General features: G+C 40.9%; 1 protein-coding gene across 5 annotated transcripts in view; it reads left to right on the forward strand.

Moving 5' to 3' along the window:
• The window catches only part of LOC105007201 (transcription factor HIVEP3), a 157,099-nt gene extending 133,751 nt beyond the window's left edge, over window positions 1–23,348 (forward strand). For all 5 annotated transcript variants that reach the window (XM_013132831.3, XM_013132833.3, XM_013132832.3 and 2 more), the window contains 4 exons: window positions 5,516–5,691; window positions 5,854–5,949; window positions 20,449–21,113; window positions 21,631–23,348. In XM_013132831.3, coding sequence (XP_012988285.2) covers window positions 5,516–5,691; window positions 5,854–5,949; window positions 20,449–21,113; window positions 21,631–22,353 — 1,660 coding nt within the window. In that variant the 3' untranslated portion in view covers window positions 22,354–23,348. The remainder of the gene's footprint in view (window positions 1–5,515; window positions 5,692–5,853; window positions 5,950–20,448; window positions 21,114–21,630) is intronic.
• Window positions 23,349–24,755: the final 1,407 nt, after the last annotated feature.

Here is a 24,755-nt window from a genome sequence, read left to right on the forward strand (position 1 = left end):
AGTATTCTATAAAAATGAAGGCCATCTTTTTTTGCATTCCTATTCTGACATCCAGTGGCACAACAAGGCATTTTTTTCCTTTATTCTGAGGATCTTTCCTGTGCCCCCACCACCAAACTTCAGTGATGTAACCATGACATCCACTCCAAATGGGTCGATAGAGAGAAAAAATAAAGAACCCAAAATGTAACCTTGTGGAACTTCCTTGTTAACAACAAGAAATATCAATGTAATCCCATAAATTACAATAGGCTGTGTTTTGTTGCTGAGGTAATAAAAAAAACACACAAAAAAACAGACAGAAGTGTCCTTGGCCAGGCCAAAGTCAGCTTTTTCATTGAGATTTAATTGTCTTCCCAAAGCTTTTGACAGATTGGCCCATTCAAAGACTAGAAGTCATACTATAATAAAGGAGAGTGGGATAAAATGGCAAAATCCAGGTGTGCTAGTTTGATAGAGACCTATCCAAACATACTTTCTGCTGTAGTCCTAGCAGAAAGGGCTTTCACAAAATATTAGTCATGAAGTATGCACGATTCTTCAACCAAGCCACTGACATTTTTTTGACATGTAGTTCACAACCAAAAATATAATTCACTTAACAATGCATTCTGGCATTTTTGGCCACTAGTTATAAAACTGGCACTATTGGGCAAAAACAATGTATTAAAAACTTATTTCATGTCAATTTAAGGTATGGTAGTGAGTCAATTTACAGAGTATAAACATATAGTCCGCATAAGTATATCCCAAATAAAATATACTTTCTTACTGTGAATAAATTATTAGCATAATAATCAAAATTGTGATATCTACAATAATGTTATTTTCATTTTTGAATTATTTTAAAAACTAATAACAATATTATTTGAATTATCACCAAGCCCTAGTATCGTTCATTCCATGACACACTATTTCTTCTTCTTAAGCCATTCTGTTGTAGCTTTGCTTGTGTGTCTTTGGTTGTCTTGCCTTGTTGTCAAATCCATCTTCGATTCAGCTTCAGCCTTTTGTGAGATTTTCACATTCTCCTCAAGAATTCTCTTGTACAATTTCGAATTCATGGTTAACTTAATGATGGCAGGTTTGTGCAGTCTCTTTCTGACAGTCTGATTCATTCACATCAACATTGATTGTGGCAAGAGAGGCCTGTTGATACCCTGATGTTACCCTGGGGTTCTTAGAGACTTCAATTCATATCTTTCGGTTAGCTCTTGACCTGAATTTGGTCGTATGGAATTTTTTGCAACTGATTTTAGCAAAGGGGTGTTATTACACACAAGGTTATTTCATTTCTGTTTATTTTCATAGGAGAAAGTTATTATTTGTGTTAAATGTTAAATTGGGTTGCCTTTATCAGTAAATGTGGTTGAAATTAGCTCAAATATCCATTTGTACAAATATGTAACAAAAAAGACTACTTTCCAGGTGATGTACTTACCTTTTTTTTTACGTGAGCACAGAAAGTCACTACCTGCTTTCAAAATGTTCACCTTTTATTAATGTACAGCCTGAAAAAAAAATTAAATACCCTTTTTGGATAAGTGAACACCCCCCTTAGATTTGTAATTACAAACTTGCTGAGGTACAACCAATTACTTTCCAGATCACAAATCAAGCTAATCAGCTTCCATCTGTGATCAATTGTAGTGACTTTAATTAGTTCCTAATAAAAGCAGTTTGATCAGAGGACTCCACTGATTAGTAGTACAATTCAAGCAAAGAATCCAAAGTTTGAAAGATCTACAAGATAAAGATATGGAAAGGTGGTGGATATAAAAATATTTCAAAGGCTTAGTCAACTCTTGGAGCAGAGTTATATTATTATCAAGAAGTGTAAGGCATATGGCACCACCCAGACCTCGCATAGATCATGCCGTCCCTTTCAAGGCCAAGTGTCAAAAGGTGCTGTAGTCACATGTGACCAAAATTGAACTTTGTGGTCTGAATGCAAAATGATATGCCTGGTGAAAACCCAACACATCATTCCACCCAAAGAACAACATGCCTATAGTAAAACACAGCGATGGCAGCATCCTGTTGTAGGGTTGTTTCTCTTCAGCAGGGACTGGAGCACTTGTCTGGACAGAAGGGAAAATGGACATTGCAAAATACCTACAGATTCTTGAGCAGGACCCTCAGCCCTCTGCTAGTTGAAAATGTGAAAATGATGCACATTTCAACATGACACTGACCCAAACCACAATGCTAAAGTCACTATAATGTGGAAAAGGACAAGAAGGTGAATGTGCTTGAACATCCTACTCAGAGCCCCAAGCTTAATCCCATTGAGAATGTGTGAAATGACTTGAAGAGTGCGATTCATAATTTTTATCATCTATTTTTTCACTTTTAAATAGTGGGTTACTGTGTAAATTAATTCAGTTTTCATTTCAGGCTGTAAGGCAACAAAAGGTGAACATTTTGAAAGGGTGTGGTGACTTTCTGTATAACACTTCCTGCTAAAAATGGGAAGTTTAAAATAAATATTTGTTTTTCACAAGTCAGACTGCATCGTTAAATAATGTTTCAAGATTTGTCTTGATCAACTTGGCATCAACAAAATCTATATGTAATAACTTTTTACTGTTATTTATTTGTGGGTGAACTATTTCAGGTAAGGCATCGAGATGTATTGGGTTTAAGAAGCAGTGTCAAGTATTACATGGCTGCCACAATAATACTGCTTCTCAATATAAATGGCATATTAGGGAGGGGGGAAAGTAGTAAAAGTGGAGAATGGTTTCTCCTTCAGTTTTCCAGAATAACAGAAACAGGTGAGCTAGCCCCCGGGGACTTATACAACAGTCGAGCCTTTCACAGTTCAAAAGTGTGGTTTTGAGGTGGAGTGTGTGTGTGTGTGTGTGTGTGCGCGCGTGTGTGTGTGTGTGTGCGCGCATGCTGCAGCAAGAAAAACAGAAAACATCCTTCCAGATTTGTTTCATGAGATCCTCATTAGTGTCTGAATGCCTTCCTCTCAATGACACTCAGCAACTGAAGTTTAGCTGCTGTAGGATACGAAGTCCACCACCTACAATCCCTGGAGTGAAGGCAATAATTGTGTGTGGATATTGAACACGGATAATTGCTCCTCTGTGTTCTGTGTGTTTGTGTGTGTGAGAGTTTTTCCACTGTTGTCTCTGCACTCACGCCTCTGATCTTGGCTCTATGTACAAAGGTGCATTTTCTTAGGAAGCTTCTGCAGTTTAGCCAACAGATAGTCATCTGCCAACAGCACCACAGTGGAAGAGTCTGAGAGGGAATTGAAAGGGAAAGACAAAAGATGAGGGAAAGGTAGCTGTGAGCATTGAGCATTTCCTTCTGACAGACAAGGACGTGTGCGAAAAGAGATAAAGACAGAAACACAAATAGATAGAAAAAATTGTGACAGACAGGTTTTAGAATAAATGACAGATGGGGAACACTAGCGGCGTGCATTCGTATACAGGTCGCTTGTCTGTGTATGTGTGTGTGTCTCTCTTACACATCTGCGTGAATGGTATTCTACGGGCCCAAGTGTTTATTGTGTGTGAGATTAGGTGATGAAGTCATCCCTGGTTGGCAGTAGATAAGACAGGCATGGTGTTAATTAACAGTATTTATCACTGGCAGCCACATATACTGGCCTTACACAATGTTAGTCTAGGAAAGAATGTGCCACCTCACAAACGCCCTGCAGCTTTCTCCTGTCGTTTGTTCACCCCTGTCCTTTTCTCTACCTCTACCTCACTTTCTGTGACTGCCTTCTCTCCCAATTGCTAACTCAAATGAGCATTCATCTTTTGCCCACCCCACTGCTCTCCCTTCCTCTCCTCTTTCTGTCTGTTTTCTGCACTTGCTGTTACTCTGGACTTCCTTCTGTCTCTCAAAAACAGGTTCATTCTACATTCTACACACACTATTTTGTCAGAAGATATAGTATATATATACTGCACATTGTATTTATTAGCAGCTCTTAGCATTTTTATATCGTTCTCCCACACACTGCATGTAACACTGAAGAAACAATGTGTCATTCATTCTACCTCTCTCCTGTGTTGTCAACAACCAGTGCCCTAGACGGAAAACAACGCAACACATCGCCACCTTCTATAAATACACGTCAGGCTCCAGTCTGTTTGTGTTTTTAATGACTTGTATGTTTTTTATCCTGATCCAATTAAAGCACCTCTATGAGGGAGGAGTGACTGCCTGGGGGGCTCTCTGGAGCACATTAGCATTATTTAGCTGGAGAAACAGATGCTGGAACATGGCAGTCTTTTCCTCACCAATGCTTTCCTTTGGAAATTGAAGGAGCCGTGTGTGTCCCCTGTGACAGCGGAACATTGGGTTTAAACTCCTTTGCTAACAATTAGAGAAGTCACAGCCGTATTTTTGCTGCTCACGCTGCCAGTCACACACATTTCCATGGAGGAAGGAAATACAGTATGACAGATTTGTCATTCTCTCATTCCACTGTTAACCTGCAGTGTGTTTATCAATATTGTGTTGTTTGAAACTCAACATGTGGCTCTGTTGGATTTTCCATAGCTCAACCATGACCAGCAGATGAGTCCTTTACATATTAGTCATTAAGCAGACACTCATAGCCAGATTGATTTACACGACCAATGAGGTTGACCATTTAAGGCTCAAGGGCCCAACATCAGCAGCAGACTGTTAATTAATACCCCAGCGATATTTTAATCAGTGTCTTCCTGTTTTGCATACAAGGATGAATAGCTGTGTGCCTGTTCTTTATTGTAAGGATTTAGAACACACATTTAAAATGAACAGCCACTGGTTCAAAAAGTTAAAGAAAGAGTTGCTCTCCACATTTTTCTCCTCTATTAGTCATGAGGCCATTGTGAAATTGTGTGGGGATGATTTTTCAGCTTCTTTGCCGGAATACATTGAGTGCTCCCTGATTGAACGGCAGATGTGTGAAGTGCAACTCCAGTCTTGCTCCACTCGAGATGTTAGGCCGATCATTTTATCCGTGCCACGAAATCTGTGTCAGTGCAGGCTGTATACTGAGCAAATGCACCAGAACAGTACCCTGGGTTCTCGGTTTCTTAGCTGTGTAAGCATGTGTTTGGGGTTCTGTTTGCCTTACTAGAAATATGATTACTGAAATCATAATGATACATAAAACATTATGTATTTCAATATAATGTACACCATGGTGTATGGTGTTGCTGATTTTAACTTATCGAAGACAGTAAAATTTACAGAGAAGACATTCAAAATTAAGAGTTTAACTTCTGCGGTTCCACAGTTCCAGAAATTTTATTTCCAGAAGTGTTAAAAACAACATATAAAGGAGGCTTTGATAGAACAGGGCTAAATGTAGATTTTGAATTGTATGCATTGTCTATTTAGGGATGTTGGCTAAAACAGGCATCCTACTCTTTAGCTGCTGTTGTTGTTGGCAAGGCCACCTGAACTCAGCATAATAACTGTGTTTTTTGCCTCCTGCTTGCCTGCCTATCTGCCAGGCATTTTTTTGCTAACTCTCATACCTCTTTTCCCTCAGCTACAAGTCCAATGAGGAGTATTTGTATGTGCGTGGTCGTGGCCGAGGAAGGTATGTGTGTGGAGAGTGTGGCATCCGCTGTAAGAAACCCAGTATGCTGAGGAAACACATCCGCACACACACAGACGTCCGGCCATATGTCTGCAAGAATTGCAACTTTGCCTTTAAAACCAAAGGTGAGGAGGATGAAAAACTGGAGGATGAAGATGTGCCTTTACACTGCAATAGGGTCACTATGTTTTATGTATGTTTGACCAGTTTCTGTGATAATAAGCTATCATTGACTATCTAGTTGAATTCTACTTGACTATCTGGCTGTTCTTGTCTCATATTTTTAGGGAACCTCACCAAGCACATGAAGTCCAAGGCTCATGGGAAGAAGTGCCAGTCAATGGGAACCTCTGTGTCTTCACTGGACGAGCCTGAGGATGCAGGTACAGTACCAAATAGAAGGAAACTGCATACAACATATGTTGTATGCATGTCTCCTCAAACCGATAGCTAGCTGTGTGGTTAGAGCTTTGGGCCTGTTACCAAAATGTTACTGGTTTCATTCATACACACAGAACCAACAAATAGGTATATTGCTGACATCATTCTTATTAGGTTGCAAAGAGCATTCCCCAGCAAACAAGCAGGAATAAGCTTGCAGGTGCCAGATATCCAAACCCGGATGGGAGACTCCAGAGCACCGTCAGTATGGCACGACCAGGATACCATTAGATTTTAATGAACCCATGAGAGTTCCCTGGCCAATATCTTCAATTCTAGTTTGTAATTATACTATTTATATTTTGTGAAAAATGTAAACTTATTAACACAAATAGCCCAAAATGCATACAATTTGTAACAGCCAACTTTATAAGTAAAATACAAACCCGATTCCAAAAAAGAATAAAAACAGAATGCAATGATGTGGAAGTTTTAAATTTCAATATTTTATTCAGAATACAACAGAATACACATATCAAATGTTTAAACTGAGAAAAGGTATCACTTTAAGGGAAAAATAAGTTGATTTTAAATTTCATGGCATCAACACATCTCAAAAAAGTTGGGACAAGGCCATGTTTACCACTGCATCCCCTCTTCTTTTTATAACAAACTGCAAACGTCTGAGGACTGAGGAGACATTTTGCTCAAGTTTACGAATAGGAATGTTGTCCCATTCTTCAACTGTCTTAGGTCTTCTTTGTCACACCTTCCTCTTCATGATGCGCCAAATGTTTTCTATGGGTGAAAGATTTGGACTGCTGGCTGGCCATTTCAGTACCCGGATCCTTCTTCTATGCAGCCATGACATTGTAATTGATGCAGTATGTGGTCTGGCATTGTCATGTTGGAAAAGCAAGGTCTTCCCTGAAAGAGACAATGTCTGGATGGGAGCATATGTTGTTCTGGAACTTGGATATAACTGTCAGCATTGATGGTGCCTTTCCAGATGTGTAGGCTGCCCATGCCACACACGCTCAAGCAACCCCATACCATCAGAGATGCAGGCTTCTGAACTGAGCACTGATAACAACTTGGGTTGTCCTTGTCCTCTTTAGTCCGGATGACATGGCGTCCCAGTTTTCCAAAATGAACTTCACATTTTGATTTGTCTGACATCAGAACACTTTTCCACTTTACCACAGTCCATTTTAAATGATCCTTGGCCCAGAGAAAACGCCCGCGCTTCTGGATCCTGTTTAGATACGACTTCTTTTTTTACCTATAGTTTTAGCTGGCAACGGCGAATGGCACGGTGGATTGTGCTCACCAACAATGTTTTCTGGAAGTATTCCTGAGCCCATGTTGTGATTGCCATTACAGTATCATTCCTGTATGTGATGCAGTGCCGTCTGAGGGCCTGAAAATCACGGGCATCCAGTATGGTTTTCCAGCCTTGACCCTTACGCACAGAGATTGTTCCAGATTCTCTGAATCTTTGGATGATATTATGCACTGTAGATGATGATAACTTCAAACTCTTTGCAATTTTCTCTGAGAAACTTCTTTCTGATATTGCTCCACTATTTTTCACCGCAGCATTGGGGGAATTGGTGATCCTCTGCCCATATTGATTTCTGAGAGACACTGTCACTCTGAGAGGCTCTTTTTATACCCAATCATGTTGCCAATTGACATAATAAGTTGCAAATTGGTCCTCTAGCTGTTCCTTATCTGTACATTTAACTTTTCCAGCCTCTTTTTGCTACCTGTCCCAACCTTTTTGGAATGTGTAGCTCTCATGAAATCCAAAATGAGCCAATATTTGTCATGACATTAGAAAATTCACATTCACATTCAACATTCGATATGTTATCTATATTCTATTGTGAATTAAATATAAATTTGAGATTTGTAAATTATTCCATTCCTTTTTTAGTCACAATTTGTACAGTGTCCCAACTTTTTTGGAATCGGGTTTGTTAGTTTTACATTATAAAGTATTTAGGGCAATTCCAGGATGTGACATTTTTGATAAAAATCTGAAAGAAATTGCCTCTTAGAAATTACTTAACAAAGATTATTTTTTATCTTAGATTATAAGTTATTTGTAGAACTATAGAGAGAGTGTAGACACAAAATTACAAAATTGTAAGTGGTTCCAATTTATGTTAATGAAACATAACATACAGTGTGTGTCAGGTTGCTTCCATCCTGAACATTTCAAAGACGGCGGTTCACAAGAACAAGGTCAAACAACAGACATTGGGGACAACAAAGCTACAGACTGGCAGAGGGCGAAAAAGACTGTCCACTGACCGAGATGACTGTCAACTAATTCGATGTCACTCAACAACCGTAGGATGACATCAAGTGACCTACAAAAAGAAAATATTTCAGCTTTGCCCAACACCTGGTCGTCTAATGGTTAGACGGAGACCTGGAGAGGCCTACAAGCCACAGTGTCTCGCACCCACTGTGAAATTTGGTGGAGGATCGGTGATGATCAGGGGATGCCTCAGAAAGGCTGGAATTGGGCTGATTTGTCTTTGCGAACAATGTCACTTTGGGTGACCGTGCCAGAAACAACATAGAAATGTATAGACCGTGCTCAACCCATCGCGTTCTGCATATCCATCAACGTAGTAGGCACCGATTTTCACTTCACCCTTGTTCAGGGCATGTTGTATTGATAAATTCTCATCGGAGGCCACATATTCAAGCCACTGGATTGAGCTGTTTGAGAATGTCTTCTGACAACGGTTGTAGTTGTCTGAGGGGACCAATGCTTTGGTGTCCTTGGTGAGGAATCTGTTGCAAAAGACTTTCATGCAAGCCGAAGCAATCGTAATTGACCGGAATGGGTCAACACCACCACACTCCAGGAACTCGAATCTGTAGCGCATACAACCCTCTCTCAAGATGACCACATCATTCACGCAGTAAGCCTTTATTTCATCCTGCATGACAAAGGGGTCTGCGGAAACAGTTGCATACCATTGCAAAAACTCATCTTTTTCTTTAGCCATCATGGTATTCACACCATAGTAATGCAGTTCCGAATGCGGACCAGGATGGTTCTCATTCTCCTTGATGTTAAACTTGTAAGGAAAGTAGCCTTTTTTCGAATCCTAAAAAACCCATAGCACGTGGCAAGGCCGACAGCTTCATAGGTAGGAAGCAATGACTATCAATGTATCTCTGATTGAATGGACTGTCTATAAAAATCATGAGCTTGCTACCATTAGCAATAAGTGTCGTGCCAATACCATTGTTAGCAAGGTATTGCATCAAGATGTAACCATCGAAACCTTTAGAGTTGTGTGCTATAAATGTGTAGTCATTATATTTCGGTTGCCTAAACTTTTGGAAAAAAGCAGCAACACAACCATCTCAGGTCTCGTTATCAAAGCTTATCGCGCACACAAAATTTGCAGTATGTACACCATTCACCGGATTGGCAATTGTCTCGAAATCATAAAATATGTAGCGCTCACTGGAGTCCTCGGGCATGTAGGGTTTTATAAAACACTGATGATTCATTTCAACTGTCAGATCCACGTTACAATTGGGGCACATGTTAACCATGCACCTGTGTGCTTTATAGTTGGTAATACCAACATTGTAATAATGGCCGCAATCGACACAATATTTGTTCTGGTCACACCTGCTAACCCAACGATCCACACTTTTGTGGTGCTTCAAGCGTTCATGCTGGCTATAACAAAAATCTGAATAACATATCCGTTTACAGTCAGGGCACTGCTTTGTGTTACGGGTGTGGGTATGACAATCTTCATGAAGACAGACACTACAGCTATGTTTACAACCATGATCACCACGGGTGTTGAAACCGGTATAGCACCAGTCACAGACATAGGACACACCCAGAAAACCCTTCAGATTCATGATACCATAGAAGTGGTTATCGTGTAAGTACATAAAGACGGTTCTAGGGCAGGTGTCCTTGCTGTTTTGAAACTTGGTAAAGTGACCATCCCGTGTTCGGTGAAAGACAACAATTTTACACCCTGTCATTCATTCAAACCGAACAATATCTGTGAATGCCACACAATCATCTAATGCTAAACCAGAGCCCTTATGTAACTCACAACCACTAACCAGGGCCTCAGGATATGTGTACTGCGGGTTCAACATACCCATCAAACAAACAGAAAAACATGTAGAATCATTATTCACAGCCACATATAAATGCCTTCTTTTTTTATTGATCATTTGCTCTATCAACAGTGTTTGAGCTTTACGTCGCAGGGCACCACCCTCACGGTTTTTGACAATTTGTACCACCAGTTCTAGTGATTCATCAATCATAATCTTGGCATTACTCTGCATTACACTTTCAAGTAAATTACCAAACGTGTGTTCATTATATTCATCCGCTCTCATGGTCATATGTACGGGGTCTATCAGAGATTCACCAATCATCTCAATCTGCAGACGATCACCAGGCCCGTGTACAAAGTCTGAAGCTCTAATAATCAAAGTATCCAAGCCTGCCATAATATTTGCATAGAATGTGCCAAAATCACCAACTTCACCAGTATTTTGTAAATGTATCAACTGTCGTAATTCAACATTGTCAAACGCATTACGTTGTATAACTCTAACATCGCCATCACTGCATTGAGTTTGCATCAGAGAGCTCAAAGGAGAGTCAACTAGATCATGTGAAAAATGGGGGCTACTAAGCTCGGTTAACAAGCCTTGTATTTGAGGATTATTGTGTGCATCGCTGTGTAACAAAGTAATGTTTGGTTCATTTGTATTTTGGGGTGTGATCGATTGATTATGTGTAGAGGTTGTTGGCTGTTCCGTGTCTGGTCTGTTGTTAGCATTATCTTTCGCCATTTCTCTACCTTAACGTGTAAACAATGATACACTATTCAGGTTAAAATATTCTAACTCAAGCATACATTTACATACAGCGCAGTTTTTGATGGGTTGATGGTATTACCTTCCGCTTTCAAGCATGAAAGAAAACAATGAAACAAAAATCCCCTCATGCTGTGCAGCCACAAGGTAGGGTGTCCGTACTCTGTATCATCACCGGGCTGTCCTCAATCTGTTGGAATAAAGAATGTTGTACCAAGGTTCAGCTGTATGCATAGTCAATTGTTAATAACACTTTAGAACAACCTTAGGGTAAATATTACACAAATACACAAAAAGTATCTGCTCAGGTTTTGTAAGATCACAACCGCTCAGTCCAACTGACACAGATGCTGTTCACTTGGTCTAAATATAAATAGGATTAACAAGCGTATACAGGTAATTAAAGCTGATTAACAATAATGTCAAAAGTCTACTTACCAAGATTTTAAGGCCCAAAAATGTGTTTACCAAACACGGCTGGTGTTTAATTCCGCTCAACCTAAACTGGAGATTTAAACAGGCAATATGAAAGACAGCTAAAAATGCATGGATTGCGCAATCGTAAAATTGATTTACACATTCTTAAAAAGTTCAAATGTCTTGTTTGTTAGCGTTTGTAATTGCAGCACAATTCAAATAAATTACTTCAAATAAAATAACTTGTACTTGTACTTGCGCTTGAAACAACAGCTGACTTCTGTGGATGTTGCAGGTTTAATTACTGTCTTTACATCGCAGCCGGGGCGCCTCCAGCAAGTCACGCCTCTTAACTTTGTCATTGGTTACATGTCATCGTACTTCACGTTAGATTCGAATTGTGTTAGAACCAATCGTGCCGCACTAGCCCTGAAAAGTGAAGCCAAAACGTCTCGATCGCCCCCTGGTGAGTGGTCCCAGTATAGGTCATAAACCCCGCCCTCCCCATGTTATTCAATGGGACGCGAGACCAACTAAACAATTAAATTACCCTTCAATTATCTTTTTTCCGAAGCTGGTTTCTGTCATTTACTGTAGTTTGTATCACGCGAATGTAAATTCAAGAGTTTGTTTTTAAAACAAGTTGGTTTTTAGTTAGTTATTTAATGCTCTAAAAACGGTGGTGTGATGTCATGATTGACAGCTATCTGAGCCGAGGAGCCACTGAAGTGCCAAAAGGCTTTTTTCGCGATCTTCGGAGGACTAAGGAGATTGGAGCTTTAAATTTAATCTCTAAATTTCTATAATTGATATAATTTCACACGGACATAATGGGTTGTTCTGCAGTAGATTGTGCTAACCGATCTGGCATTTCAAATCGATCTTTGAATTTTTTTCGGTAAGTTAAATTTATAAGCTATTTAATTAGTAAATAAATGTAATGGGCTAGCTAACGTTAGCTAAAAGACAACAAGCCTCGTTAATAGCTAGCAGGTGATCGTTAGCTAGAAGTTACCAATTATTTTTGTATTAGGCCTATACAAAAGAGTGAGGGCGGGGCACAGGGGTGGGGCCATTGATTTCGCGGCTTTACGGCTTTACGGCTTTACTTCCTGCTCGCTACTGCGCATAACTACTGCGCAGAACTGGTCCCAAGATCGCTATCTGCGCAGACGCAAGTCCAAGATGTCAGCGCCGTATCGGGACACTGGCGGCTTCATTTTTCACCAATGGAAAAGAGCGAAAGGGCGTCATCCATTTTATATACAGTCTATGGTTAGAACTATACAGGCTGCAATGATAAAAAATCTGGATAAAATGTAACTATTTAGTTCTGATTATTGTTGCCGTTTGACAACCAAATATATTGATACATCCTGTCTGCTAGAACCGCCATTCTTGTTAGTTTTCACGGCTCAGCCGTGACATCACGTCATATAATTTTATATATTAACGATAAACTAATCTGCTTATATATAAACGCCCGCGATTGTCACCATATTGCCATTAATCTGTTAAACATTTAACAAACACAAGACCGTAATACGGCAATCAAAAATCAGATTTCAAGAGTTGGTCATTACGAGAATGCAGATACTACAGTATTTTTTTTTGTAACCAACGTTGCCTATTATTAAACATTTCTACCAATGTGTGGAAAACAATCTCGCGTTGATCCCCGTTGTACAATTTCAAAAGACGCTTTTACGAATGTTTTAATTACCTGAAATAACATATCCTGACCTGTCAACGATTCGCTGTTGTTCATGCAAATTTATATGCTACCTGGTGGGTAACTTTGTAACGTTTTGCAGTATAATGCAACTTAAAAGTGAATGCTTACTTAAAACAACCATTTTTATTACAAAACTCAGCATTGCTCATACATACACATGTGCCTAAATCCATGTTTTTATTTATAACAATATTTTAAAACCCAAACCGCGACACAATCCACCTTTGCGTAATGTGTGGTTGGCCCTGGCCATGACTATTCCTTCAAAATAATAGCATTGCTCATGTGTTGGACTACAAACCATGAAACACAGGATGATTTTTGACCTGCATATACTACAGTTTGTAATAGTGGTTATTAAGGGGCCATTACTACAGGGCAGATATCATCTTGAGGCCCATCTCCTGTTAAAATGAAAAGTGGGCTGAAACTCTCCAAATCGTAAGTCCCTACCCCCCTTCTTTATATCTTACACAAAAAGCATGTCTCAGGTGTAACTCTGTGCTTGTGGTAAAACACCATGTTACATGCACATTGTAAACATGGAAGTTTACATCTGTTGTACCACATGGCAGTGGAACCCTGGCACCCTTTTGTTGAACACCAAACAACTTACCGCAGACACAACACTTATTTATTGGCCCATTTGTTAATTAACATTCCGGAAGCCTAAGGGCCATTTGTTTATCATCAAACACAACCACCTGTTATAACACCAGTCTGTTTTGCTCATCAGACGTTGTAAAACATCAAACACGGACACATCAATGTAATCATAAATCGCCGGACATGCGTACGTTATTCCTGAAGTCCCGCCCGTACACACGTCATACAGGAAGTCCCACCCAAACATACGTCATACAGGAAGTCCCACCCTACAAACCGGATGTCCCGCCCACCTGTTACATCAATATGGAAGTAAATCACCATTCTGACACATTATATCCTACCTTAACTACTGACAGTGTTATTCCCCAAAATATTGGTTTCTGAACTCTTCCTTAGTTAAAATAGTAGTATTATGTTGTTGAAAAATGAATATGAATTTGTTTCTTTGCATCATTTGAGGTCTAAAAACAATGCATATTTTTTTGGTTATTTTGACCAGTTGTTAATTTCTACAAATAAATACTCTAAATGATAATATTTTTATTTGGAATTTGGGAGTAATGTTTTCAGTAGTTTATAGAAAAAAACAAAACTGTTCATTTTACTCAAACACATACCTATGAATAGTAAAACCAGAGAAACTGATAATTTTGCAGTGGTTTTAATTGTCTTAATTGTTTACAGATCTGTATTCTTAGGGTGAAATATGAATAGCCACTTTCAAAGGAAGGCTTGGCTGCGTACAACATTTTGGTATTCATATTTAGAGAAAATTCCACCATTACTAATGTGACATTCAATCAATCAATCAATCAAATGTATTTATGAAGCCCTTTTTACAACAGCAGTTATCACAAAGTGCTTTACAGAGACACCCGGCCTTAAACCCCAAGGAGCAAACAACAGTAGTGTTGGATTTCATTCTCCATTGTGATGTGACATTGTGCAAAAGCATGTGTTTATGAAGGATTTATAAACTGTGTTTTATTTATTAAACACATTTCCTCATAATACTTATAGACTGGTGACAAATTAAAGGAAAAAACATTACGTGTTTCAGTAAGGTGTTGGGCCACCAGCTACCAGAACAGCTTCAACACACCTTGCCATAGATAGTCTCTGGAACTTTACTGGAGGGATGGAACACCATTCTTCCAAAAAATAGTCCCTCATTTTGTGTTTTGATGATGGTGGTGGAGATCGCTGTCTAACACATCAGTCCAAAGTCTTCCATAGGTATTCAAATGAGTTTAGATCTGGTGACTGCGAAGGCCATAGCATATTATTCATATATGTTTTATACCATTCAGTGACCCTTTGTGCCTTGTGGATGGGGGCATTGTCATCATGGAATAGACCCAATGAACCAGTTTCAGTTTACATCTCAGAACCAAGAAATGGTGCAAAGGTGCAAAATTAATGTATTTCAAGTTATTTATTGGAATTAGGTTTTCAAGTTCAAGTTGACATTACTGTGAAATTTCCCTTTAACAATCAGCAAACAAAACGTTACATTTTTCTTACACATTTTATTAGAGCCAACAAAAAATATAAGTGGATCTAAACAACAAGGTATTAATTTGTTATTACACAATGTTGATACTGATATCTGTACTTTTAAAAATACCTTGATTTAGACTGATATTCAATTAACAACACATTCTTTTTTCAATTACAGCACCAGACACAAATTTGGACTCACCTACTAATTCAGAGTATTTCTTTCTTTTCACTATTTAATATAAATACAATAATATAAATTAGTAGCCACCCTTTGCTGACAGGCTTGCACACTCTTGGTATTCTGTCAACCAACTCCATGAGATAGTCACCTGGAATGCTTTTCCAGCAGTCATGAACGAGTTCCTACATTTGGTGAGCACTTTTTGGCTGCTTTTCCTTCATTCTGCAGTTCGACTCATCCCAAACCATCAAAATTGGGTTGAGGTAAAGTGCTTGTGGAGACCAGGTCTTATGATGGAGTGATAGACCAGGTCTATCACTCCCCTTCTTGGACAAATAGCCGTTACACAGCCTAAAGGTGTGTTTTGGGTCATTGTCCTGTTGAAAAACATATCACAGTCCCAATAAGCGCAAACCAGATGGGATGGCGTATCGCTGCAGGATGCTCTGGTGGCTGTGTCAGTTGAGTGTGCCTTGAATTTTAAATAATCACTGACAGTGTGACCAGCAAAGTACCCCCACACGATCACATTGCATCCCTGCTTCACAGTGGGAACCACACATGTGGAGATCATCCATTCACCCATCTCTCAAAGACACGGCAGTTGGAACAAAAAATCTCACATTTTTACTCTTCAGACCAAAGGACTGATTTCCACCAATTTAATGTCAATTTCTCGTGTTTCTTGGCCCAAGCAAATTTCTTCTTATTGGTGATCAATGTTGAGATGTCTGTTACTTGAACTCTGTGATGCATTTATTTAGGGTGCAATCTGATGTACAGTTAATAGCAGATTTCTGAGGCTGGTAATTCTAATGAACTTGTTATCTGCAGCAGAGATTGGGTCTTCCTTTCCTGTGGCGGTCTTCAGTGCCAGTTTGATGGTTTTGGGGACTGCACTTGTAAAATGCTTAATTAAGTGAGGTGTATTCAAACTTTTGACTGGGAATGTGTACATATAATAAATTAAATGTATAATGAATTAAAATATATATAGCAGTTTTAAAAACTGTTTCACAAAAACAGCCCAGCAAAACAAACACATGACCATATCTCACACGAAAACACTTTTCCAGTGCTCTTAATTTGTTCAAGTGCACAAGGCATTCCTGAGCTTTTGCAGCTTATTCCACTTCTTTGGGTTAAAGACATATTGTTGGGTTTTACCCAACAACATGGATGTTCAGAAGCTACCCGTATCAACTACTAAATGATTTCCTACTTTATTATTAAATATACACAGTAACATTACGAACAGAACCGGCGACAGAATTTTTATGGACAGAATTTCTAAGCGCAGCCAGGGGCCAGAGGGTGTCAGGTTTGGGGACCACACAATTTCGTCTCTGCTCTTTGCGGATGATGTTGTCGTGTTGGCCTCTTCAAGCCAGGACCTTCAGCATGCACTTGGACGGTTTGCAGCCGAGTGTGAAGCAGTGGGGATGAAAATCATTACCTCCAAATCCGAGGCCATGGTCCTCAGTCGGAAAAGGGTGGCTTGCCCACTTCAGGTTGGTGGAGAGTACCTGCCTCAAGTGGAGGAGTTTAAGTATCTAGGGGTCTTGTTCACGAGTGAGGGAAGGATGGAACGGGAGATTGACCGACGGATCGGTGCAGCTTCTGCAGTAATGCGGTCGATGTATCGGTCTGTCGTGGTGAAGAAAGAGCTGAGCCGCAAGGCGAAGCTCTCGATTTACCGGTCAATCTACGTTCCTACTCTCACATATGGTCATGAGCTTTGGGTCATGACCGAAATGACAAGATCCCGGATACAGGCGGCCGAAATGAGCTTTCTCCGCAGGGTGGCTGGGCGATCTCTTAGAGATAGGGTGAGAAGCTCAGTCACCCGGGAGGAGCTCAGAGTAGAGCCGCTGCTCCTCCACATCGAGAGGGGTCAGCTGAGGTGGCTTGGGCATCTGTTTCGGATGCCTCCGGAACACCTTCCTGGGAAGGTGTTCCGGTCCCGTCCCACCGGGAGGAGACCCCGGGGAAGACCTAGGACACGCTGGAGGGACTATGTCTCCCGGTTGGCCTGGGAACGCCTCTGTGTCCCCCCGGAAGAGCTGGAGGAAGTGTCTGGGGAGAGGGAGGTCTGGGCATCCCTGCTTAGACTGCTGCCCCCGCGACCCGGCCCTGGATAAGCGGTAGATGATGCTGATGACAGTAACATTAATACATCATCAGATTTAGACTTGGGTTTTTACATTCTAGACTTGGGTTTTTACAAAGTCTATATCTTTGGTCTAGTTATTATTATATGCAACCGACCCAAATGTAAAAGTGTAATTCCAAAATGTTTTATTTTGAAGATTCAAAGTGTTTATTTGTCATTTGCAGTATCAAGCTATGGCATTGAAATGCTTGGGTTTTCTACTCCCGACAGTGCGGTTAAAAGTTAAAAAGTAACAGTAATTATCATTTTAAAATAAGAAGAAACAGTCAATTAATAATAACACAGGTGTGCATGGGGCTATGGATGGAAGGGAAGAGGGGTTCCCGAGTTGAGCATCCTTACAGCCTTGGAAAGAAGCTGTCCCGTAGCCTGTTTGTTTTGGACTTAATACTCCTGTACCTTCTGCCTGACCGCAGCTTGGTAAACAGTCCATGGCATGGGTGGCTGGGATGATCCGTTTGCTCCTCCTCCTACACCTCTCTGTGTAGAGATCCTGCAGGGATGGCAGGTCAGACCTTGTGATGCGATCTACTGTTTTAATCACCCTCTAAAGTGCTTTACATTTGCTGAGGATAACAAGTTCAAGGCGGTGCAGCTGCCATAGAAGTTGCCATAGAAGTTAGAGAGTATCCTAGAATCCATGCCAAATCTCCTTAATCGACGTAGGAAGAAGAGCTGTTTCCTGGCCTCCTTCACCACGACGTTGGAGTGATGAGACCAGTTCAAGTCATCACTGATGTTGACCCCAAGGAACCTGATGTTGTGAACTCTCTACTGCAGACCCATTGATGTGTATGGGGTCTCCCCACCGCTGCTTCCTGTGGTCAACAATAATTTACTTCGTTTTGCTGATATTGAGCTGAAGGTTGTTATCCTGACACCACAAAGTCAGTGATCTTAGCTCGTCTCTATAGGCTGACTCGTCGTTATCAGAGATCAGGCCTATGATGATTGTGTCATCAGCAAACTTAACGATGGTGTTGGAGACGTGTGTTGCCAGGCAGTCGTGGGTGAAGAGAGAGTACAAGAGCGGGCTCAGCACACAGCCCTGGGGGGAACCAGTACTGAGAGTCAATGAGGAGGAGGTGGTGTTGCCCATCTACACCACCTTATTTACATGTATAACAAGGCATTGTATTATTACCAAAACAAATATAATATGTAATTACACACTTGGAAAAACATCCTACAGGATGTTTTGTAATTACCTTTTGTTTTTGTGTAATAACCTATACCGCTCATCATTATTCTATAACCCAAAACTATAACCTATTAGATATTTTTAGTGGCACTTTATGGTAAATTTGACTCCAGCAAATCAAACTCCACTCATTCCGAGGAGTTGATTTGAATCCCTAAGAAGACAAGGTGAAAAATCTGTTTTTTTTTCAATGCAAAGCACTTTGCTCATGAAAGTATGTTTGTTAGTTTTCTAAACTTCCAGATCATTGGGCCAGTAACCATAGCTGGTTTAAATCCCAGAGTGACAAGGTCAAAATCTGTTGTACCCTTGAGGAAGGCACTTAATCCGAAAGGTGTCTACAGAATTACAAATACATTTGACCATGTAGATCAGCCACATGCTCCACCAACTATAACTATACAGTATTACAGCCATGTGGAACACAATATGTTGCCTTTCCCATCTTTCGGTCATGCAAAAATTTTTTATCCAGTTCACTCCATAGAGTTCACTCCATAGAGTCAGTGTTTCTGGTGCAGAGCTATGCACAGTGTTGTACTATATAGTATGTATTTTGACATCTGCAGTCCTGGCCCATAAAGAGCAGCATTCTAGACGCTCACATCAGACTCCGCTCTGTGCAGGCTCAATGCCACCCATGCCTTTCTCTCTCTCTTTCCCGGTAGCAGACTGCACTCAACACTGAGCCAAGGACACCACATTCAAAATCCCGCCATTTTACTTTATGAAGGGAACCAGCTGGATGAGTTTGCTTGTTATTTATAATATCTGGTCTATAGAATGTTGTGTTGGATTGTGAAGTCACGTTGTCCTGGTCCTTCTGCCTATTGCCTGTGTGTTTGTGTGTATTAATTAGTATTTGTATGTCCAGCAAGACTTAACTCTGGCCAGCGACATTGTCTGTGGCTTACTGTTGTGCTTGCAAATCCTGGCAAAAATTGTGACATTTTGGCATTGATTTAGAAAATATGACTGATCATGCAAAAAAAACCTTTATTTTATTGAAGAGTAATGATCATATGAAGCCATTTATCATAACATAGTTGTATGGCTCTTTTTTAAATCATAAGGATAACAGAAATCACCCAAATGTCCCAATTAAAAGTTTACATACCCTTGAATGTTTGGCCTTGTTACAGACACACAAGGTGACACACACAGGTTAAAATGGTAATTAAAGGTTAATTTCCCACACCTGTGGATTTTTAAATTGCAATTACTGTATAAATAGTCAATGAGTTTTTTAGGAGATCTCAAATGTGCGGTTCGTGCAAGACGACCAAAGACTTTGCATGACCAGGAGGCATTTTGCTAATACGAATGGGCAGCTACACCACCTACAAGAATTCGGAACCTCATAGACAACTATTACAAAAGCACGCTGTCATTGATGCTAAGAGAATGCAGTCTTTGTTGCCATGTTTTGTTTCATGATTGTGCCAATCTGTTATAACGTACAGTTGAATATGAATCCCATAAGAAATAAAATGTGTTTTGCCTGCTTACTCAAGTTTTACAAATGGTACATGTTACCAATTCTCCAAGGGTATGCAAACTTTTGAGCACAACTGTATGTCTTGCATTAATCTGGAACAAATATAGACCAAGCACTATAACCTCCCTGATTCACTCTGTATTGGACCACTTTGCTTTTTGATGACTGAAAAAGACTTGTGTGTTAATAATTCAAATGCAACCTGGAGAACTAATGCGAACTGAAACTCAAAGTGTGTGTGTTTACATTTGGAGAATTAGGCTAAATGTTATATTGTTCTTTTGTCCTCAGGGGGTAGTGAAGATCGTGTGTGTGGCTCTGAGGACCAGGATGAGCACCAGTTTTCAGATGTGGAGGATTCAGAGGACGATGACTACGACGAGGAAGAGGAAGGGTCCTCGTCCTACGATGAGCCGCCTTCCTCCTGCTCCTCCGACACCCGTCCATCCACTGGGGAGCGCTCCAGCAGTGTACCCCGGCAGACCACCTCTGATTTCTCCAACCTAGAACCCCAACTTGGTCACAGTTCCAGCCCTTGCCCTAGCCAGGAACCTTCTCCCTCCTTGAGACGGTGGGCCAGTGGACATGCTGGCTCTCCGGGAAGCAGGAGGGTGCTGTTCTCCCGTCAGGGCTGGGACCCCTCCCCCAGGCCTTCCTTCTCCCCAAGCAGTGAGAGCTGCTCTCCCATCCAAAGCTTTTCCCCGAGACTGGAGCTGGCCACCACCAGCCGACACTTCTCCCCCTCCCCCGAAAGAGGACCTTCCCCGATCAGAGCTCTCTCCCCAGTGTCCTCCATGCGTCCTCTCTCCCCACTCCAAACAATGTCTCCCAGCCGGCAAAAGGCGTCGCAGGTCCGGGCATCTCATTCACCCCTGAGGGTTCAGCACAGACCCCGCTGCTCACCCGTTTGTATGCCCGGGGACAGCTACAGCACGATAACCAGTGATCACAGACAAGTGGGTTCAATGTCATGTTATATTTCCGATTCAGTTTGTGCTCTGTTTTTTCCTGTTATTAAGTCAAAGCTCTTCTTTCAGAACAGTTAGATAATTTGACGTAATAGATGTAATACACTGACACAGTCCAATTCAATGTGCATAAACACACAGTAAACTAGCCATGCCACCACATACTGAATATTCTGAAACTATACATTGTCTAGTAATTTCCTTTTATGGATTAAGCTACCACTCACTCAGTATAGTAGAGTTAATTAAATATAAGGACTGCAGTGTTTAACAGTACTTTGTAAATTTGCAGAATTTTGTCAATTTCCCATTGTGTTTTTTTACCAGCATACGGCTGAGAGCCTATGGTGTTTAATGATGCTTGTGGTTGCATCTAGCTTGCCCTCTCCCCATGTTTTTCCAATTCTGCATTGGAAGCCCAATTTTGCCAAAGGCAATCTGAAAACGAGTGCAGTGTTTTAATTGACTGTCGAGAGTAATTCTGATGTCCATGCTCCCCCTACAGGAGACATTAGGAACACCAAGTCAATGGCTGATGAGTCCAGAGCCCAGCCTGTCGTTCCCTCCAACGTTCCACCTCTCCCTCAGTGACAGGCCAGCTCATTCCACAGCCCAGTCCCAGTCCAAGGACCGTATCTTCAGCCACCTGCCCCTGCATTCACAGCAGGCCAGGGTGCCCTACCTTATGATCCCCATCGGGGGCATTCAAATGGTGCAGGCTCGCCCCCTGTCCCATCCCACCACCCCCACCTCACCCCCCTTCTCCTCTTTCCCAATAGAGGGGCTTCTACCACTGGGCCAGACCTGCAGGGAACCACCCTGGGACGAGACCCTGAAACATCAAGGGCTTAGAACTCCTGTGCCCCACCGGTCTGACTACCAGGAAAGAGTAGCCAGCCAATCAGTGCTGTGCATTCCCAGTGTGACTCCACCCATAAGATCCGAACCCTCACCCTTGCAGAAGGGTAATGCAGAGCCAGCGCCAACAGACGCAGAGCAATATGGCAGCTTACACAGTTCCTCCCACTCACACAAGTCTGAAGCAGAGAGCATAGAACGACCCACAGGACTGCCACCTTGTCAGCCGGGCCCCTCTCCCACAGCCAGAATTGGACAGATATCTGAGAGGGAGGAGCCATCAGGGCCACAGTCCAGATCCAATGATTCAGAATTGGTGGAAGGAGGAGCCAAAAGCGGAGACTCAGCCAATCCAGACCAGAGCACTTAATAGTCTCCCCACTTTGATTCGTCAGGCATTCTTTACACTTTTTGTTGTTACTCTTTTTTTGGGGTTTTGTATTGATTAGTTTTGATACAGTTTTCAATACAATTGTTAACTTAAATATTTGTTTTCTGCAATATTCAGGTTTGTTATAAAATGCACTTGACAATATTATTTCTGTAAATCTCACAAACTCTTCTTTATCACTGTTCATACTGTTATCTTAATATCTGTTTGAATATACATGTAATATGAATTTGTAAATGACCAAAATCTTTAATGAACAATAATTCTAATTTTATTTTGTCCCTTTGTCCAGTATTACTCAAACTGTAGTTACTTGTGCCTTTTTTCTCCAAGTTTGTGTCTTGAGATGTAGACAAAGATAAAAGGCTGTGAAGTTTTGATATACTTTTTGTGTTTCCATGGAGGTGGTTCCTATTTTGCATAATATTTGTTTGTATCCTTAAGGCCAATGCTTTGATGTCAGGGTATTTTAAAATATGATATGAGATATATATCATATTTTGATACATAGCTATATTGAAGGAACAACTGAGAGCTTTGCAAAGAAAATGCACTGAAGTCATATTTTTATTTAAAAAATATTTATCTCTATGTGTCTCTCTAAAGAGAAGAGAGCTCCATATTTATTGTTTTGTTAAACTTTAAAAGTGATTCTTGTTTGAAAGTTTTTTTACTTTTCTTTTTTTAGTCTGTGTGTCTGTAATTAAGATGGCCAGTGTACATTTGGATGGTACAAAAAGGAAAAAGTGCCCTACAAATTTTTGGACACAGCACATTTCTAGTCTCTGAACCAATAAAAAGTGCACCAGAATTCTGTGAGGCTGTGTTTTACTTCAGTTTTGTTTTTCTTGTTTTTGAAAATCTGCTTTTCTTTTAAAGAAGTGGTGTGTAAAGTTTTAGTGCAGCACTATTGAACTGTGGTATTGGAGGCCTGAACGACTACTGTTTTTCATCCTAATAAATAACTAAATGAAACCTGGTACACCTGTTGAGTGTTAACTACCTGCTAGAAACAAGAATCTGAACTTTTGGTCTCCCAGGACCAGAATTCAATAGTCATGTTCTATTACTTAAGGGAAAATCTTAAAATCCACTTCAAGACTCAATCCAGGGTCCAGTTTCCAAAAACCTTTTAACTAGCAAGAAACATCAGAACAAATAATTTAGATATTACTATTACAAAAAATGTAAAGCATTTGAAGATGCCAGATACAGGGGCAGTGCAAATTGGTTCAGCACTGTCATAGTTTGATGAGGTGGATATCAGAATGGGCTGCCTTGCCATGTCATGCTCTAAACTCCTTGTGGCAGGTTGGGCAATGGCAAGCTCCATGATGGTTGTTGGCATCTAATACACCCTTCTCTGGTGTATTATTTTCGAAAAATACTTTGAAGCATATGATTAGAAGCATATGGACTTCACAAGATGTCCATCTGTTCTTGATTTTGAAATTGGACATGATAAAAGACTGGGTAATATTGGAGCAAAAAAAGATGACAATGTAGTGCAAACATCTCAACCTGCCAGTTGATTATAAGGTCTGCTTCAGTTGGATATGGAAGATAGGCCCAGTTAAATGATGACTAATTTCAAATACCACTGCAATTCATTTGTTCATGATTGTTAGAAACATTAAGAATTAGGCATACTAAGCTGCCTCAAAATGTGCAGCAATAAGAGATATTATTTCTCTTAAGGGCTGACAGGTGATCAGTGAATAATTGCAATTTATAAGATTAAAGTAGCAAAAGCTTATCTGACAGCGTCAGTTCTATGTTGACATCCTCTAACAACCCACTTAACATTTCTTTAGGGTTTCGGTAAACTCACATTACATCTCCATTGAAAAAATTATGTATTGTAACATTTGTAGGGCTTAGTTTGTTACTGAGAAACCGGGGCCCAGAGATTTTATATAAATGCTTTTGTATACTTTCAGCCAGTAACGAAAATGGATTCCCCTAATTGTTTCATGTAGTCAGAACTTGATAATCGGAAATTTCTGATGTAATAATTGGTTCAACATGGCACATGATGACGTCGCCCTGCATGGCGCAGCCGGGGCCCCACCCTGGAGCCAGGCCCGGGGTTGGGGCTCGTTCGCGAGCACCTGGTGGCCGGCCTTTCCCCATGGGGCCCAGCCGGGCCCAGCCCGAACGAGCGACATGGGGCCGCCCTCCCGTGGGCTCACCACCCACAGGAGGGATCATAAGGGGCCGGTGCGGAGAGGATCGGGCGGCAGTCGAAGGCGGGGGCCTCGACAACCCAATCCCTGGACACGGAAACTAGCTCTAGGGACGTGGAGCCTGAGATCGTGCGTGAGGTTGACAGGTTCCGACTAGAGGTAGTCGGGATCACCTCTACGCACGGCTTGGGCTCT

The sequence above is a fragment of the Esox lucius genome, chromosome 20, assembly GCF_011004845.1.
Source record: "Esox lucius isolate fEsoLuc1 chromosome 20, fEsoLuc1.pri, whole genome shotgun sequence".
NCBI lineage: Eukaryota > Metazoa > Chordata > Actinopteri > Esociformes > Esocidae > Esox > Esox lucius.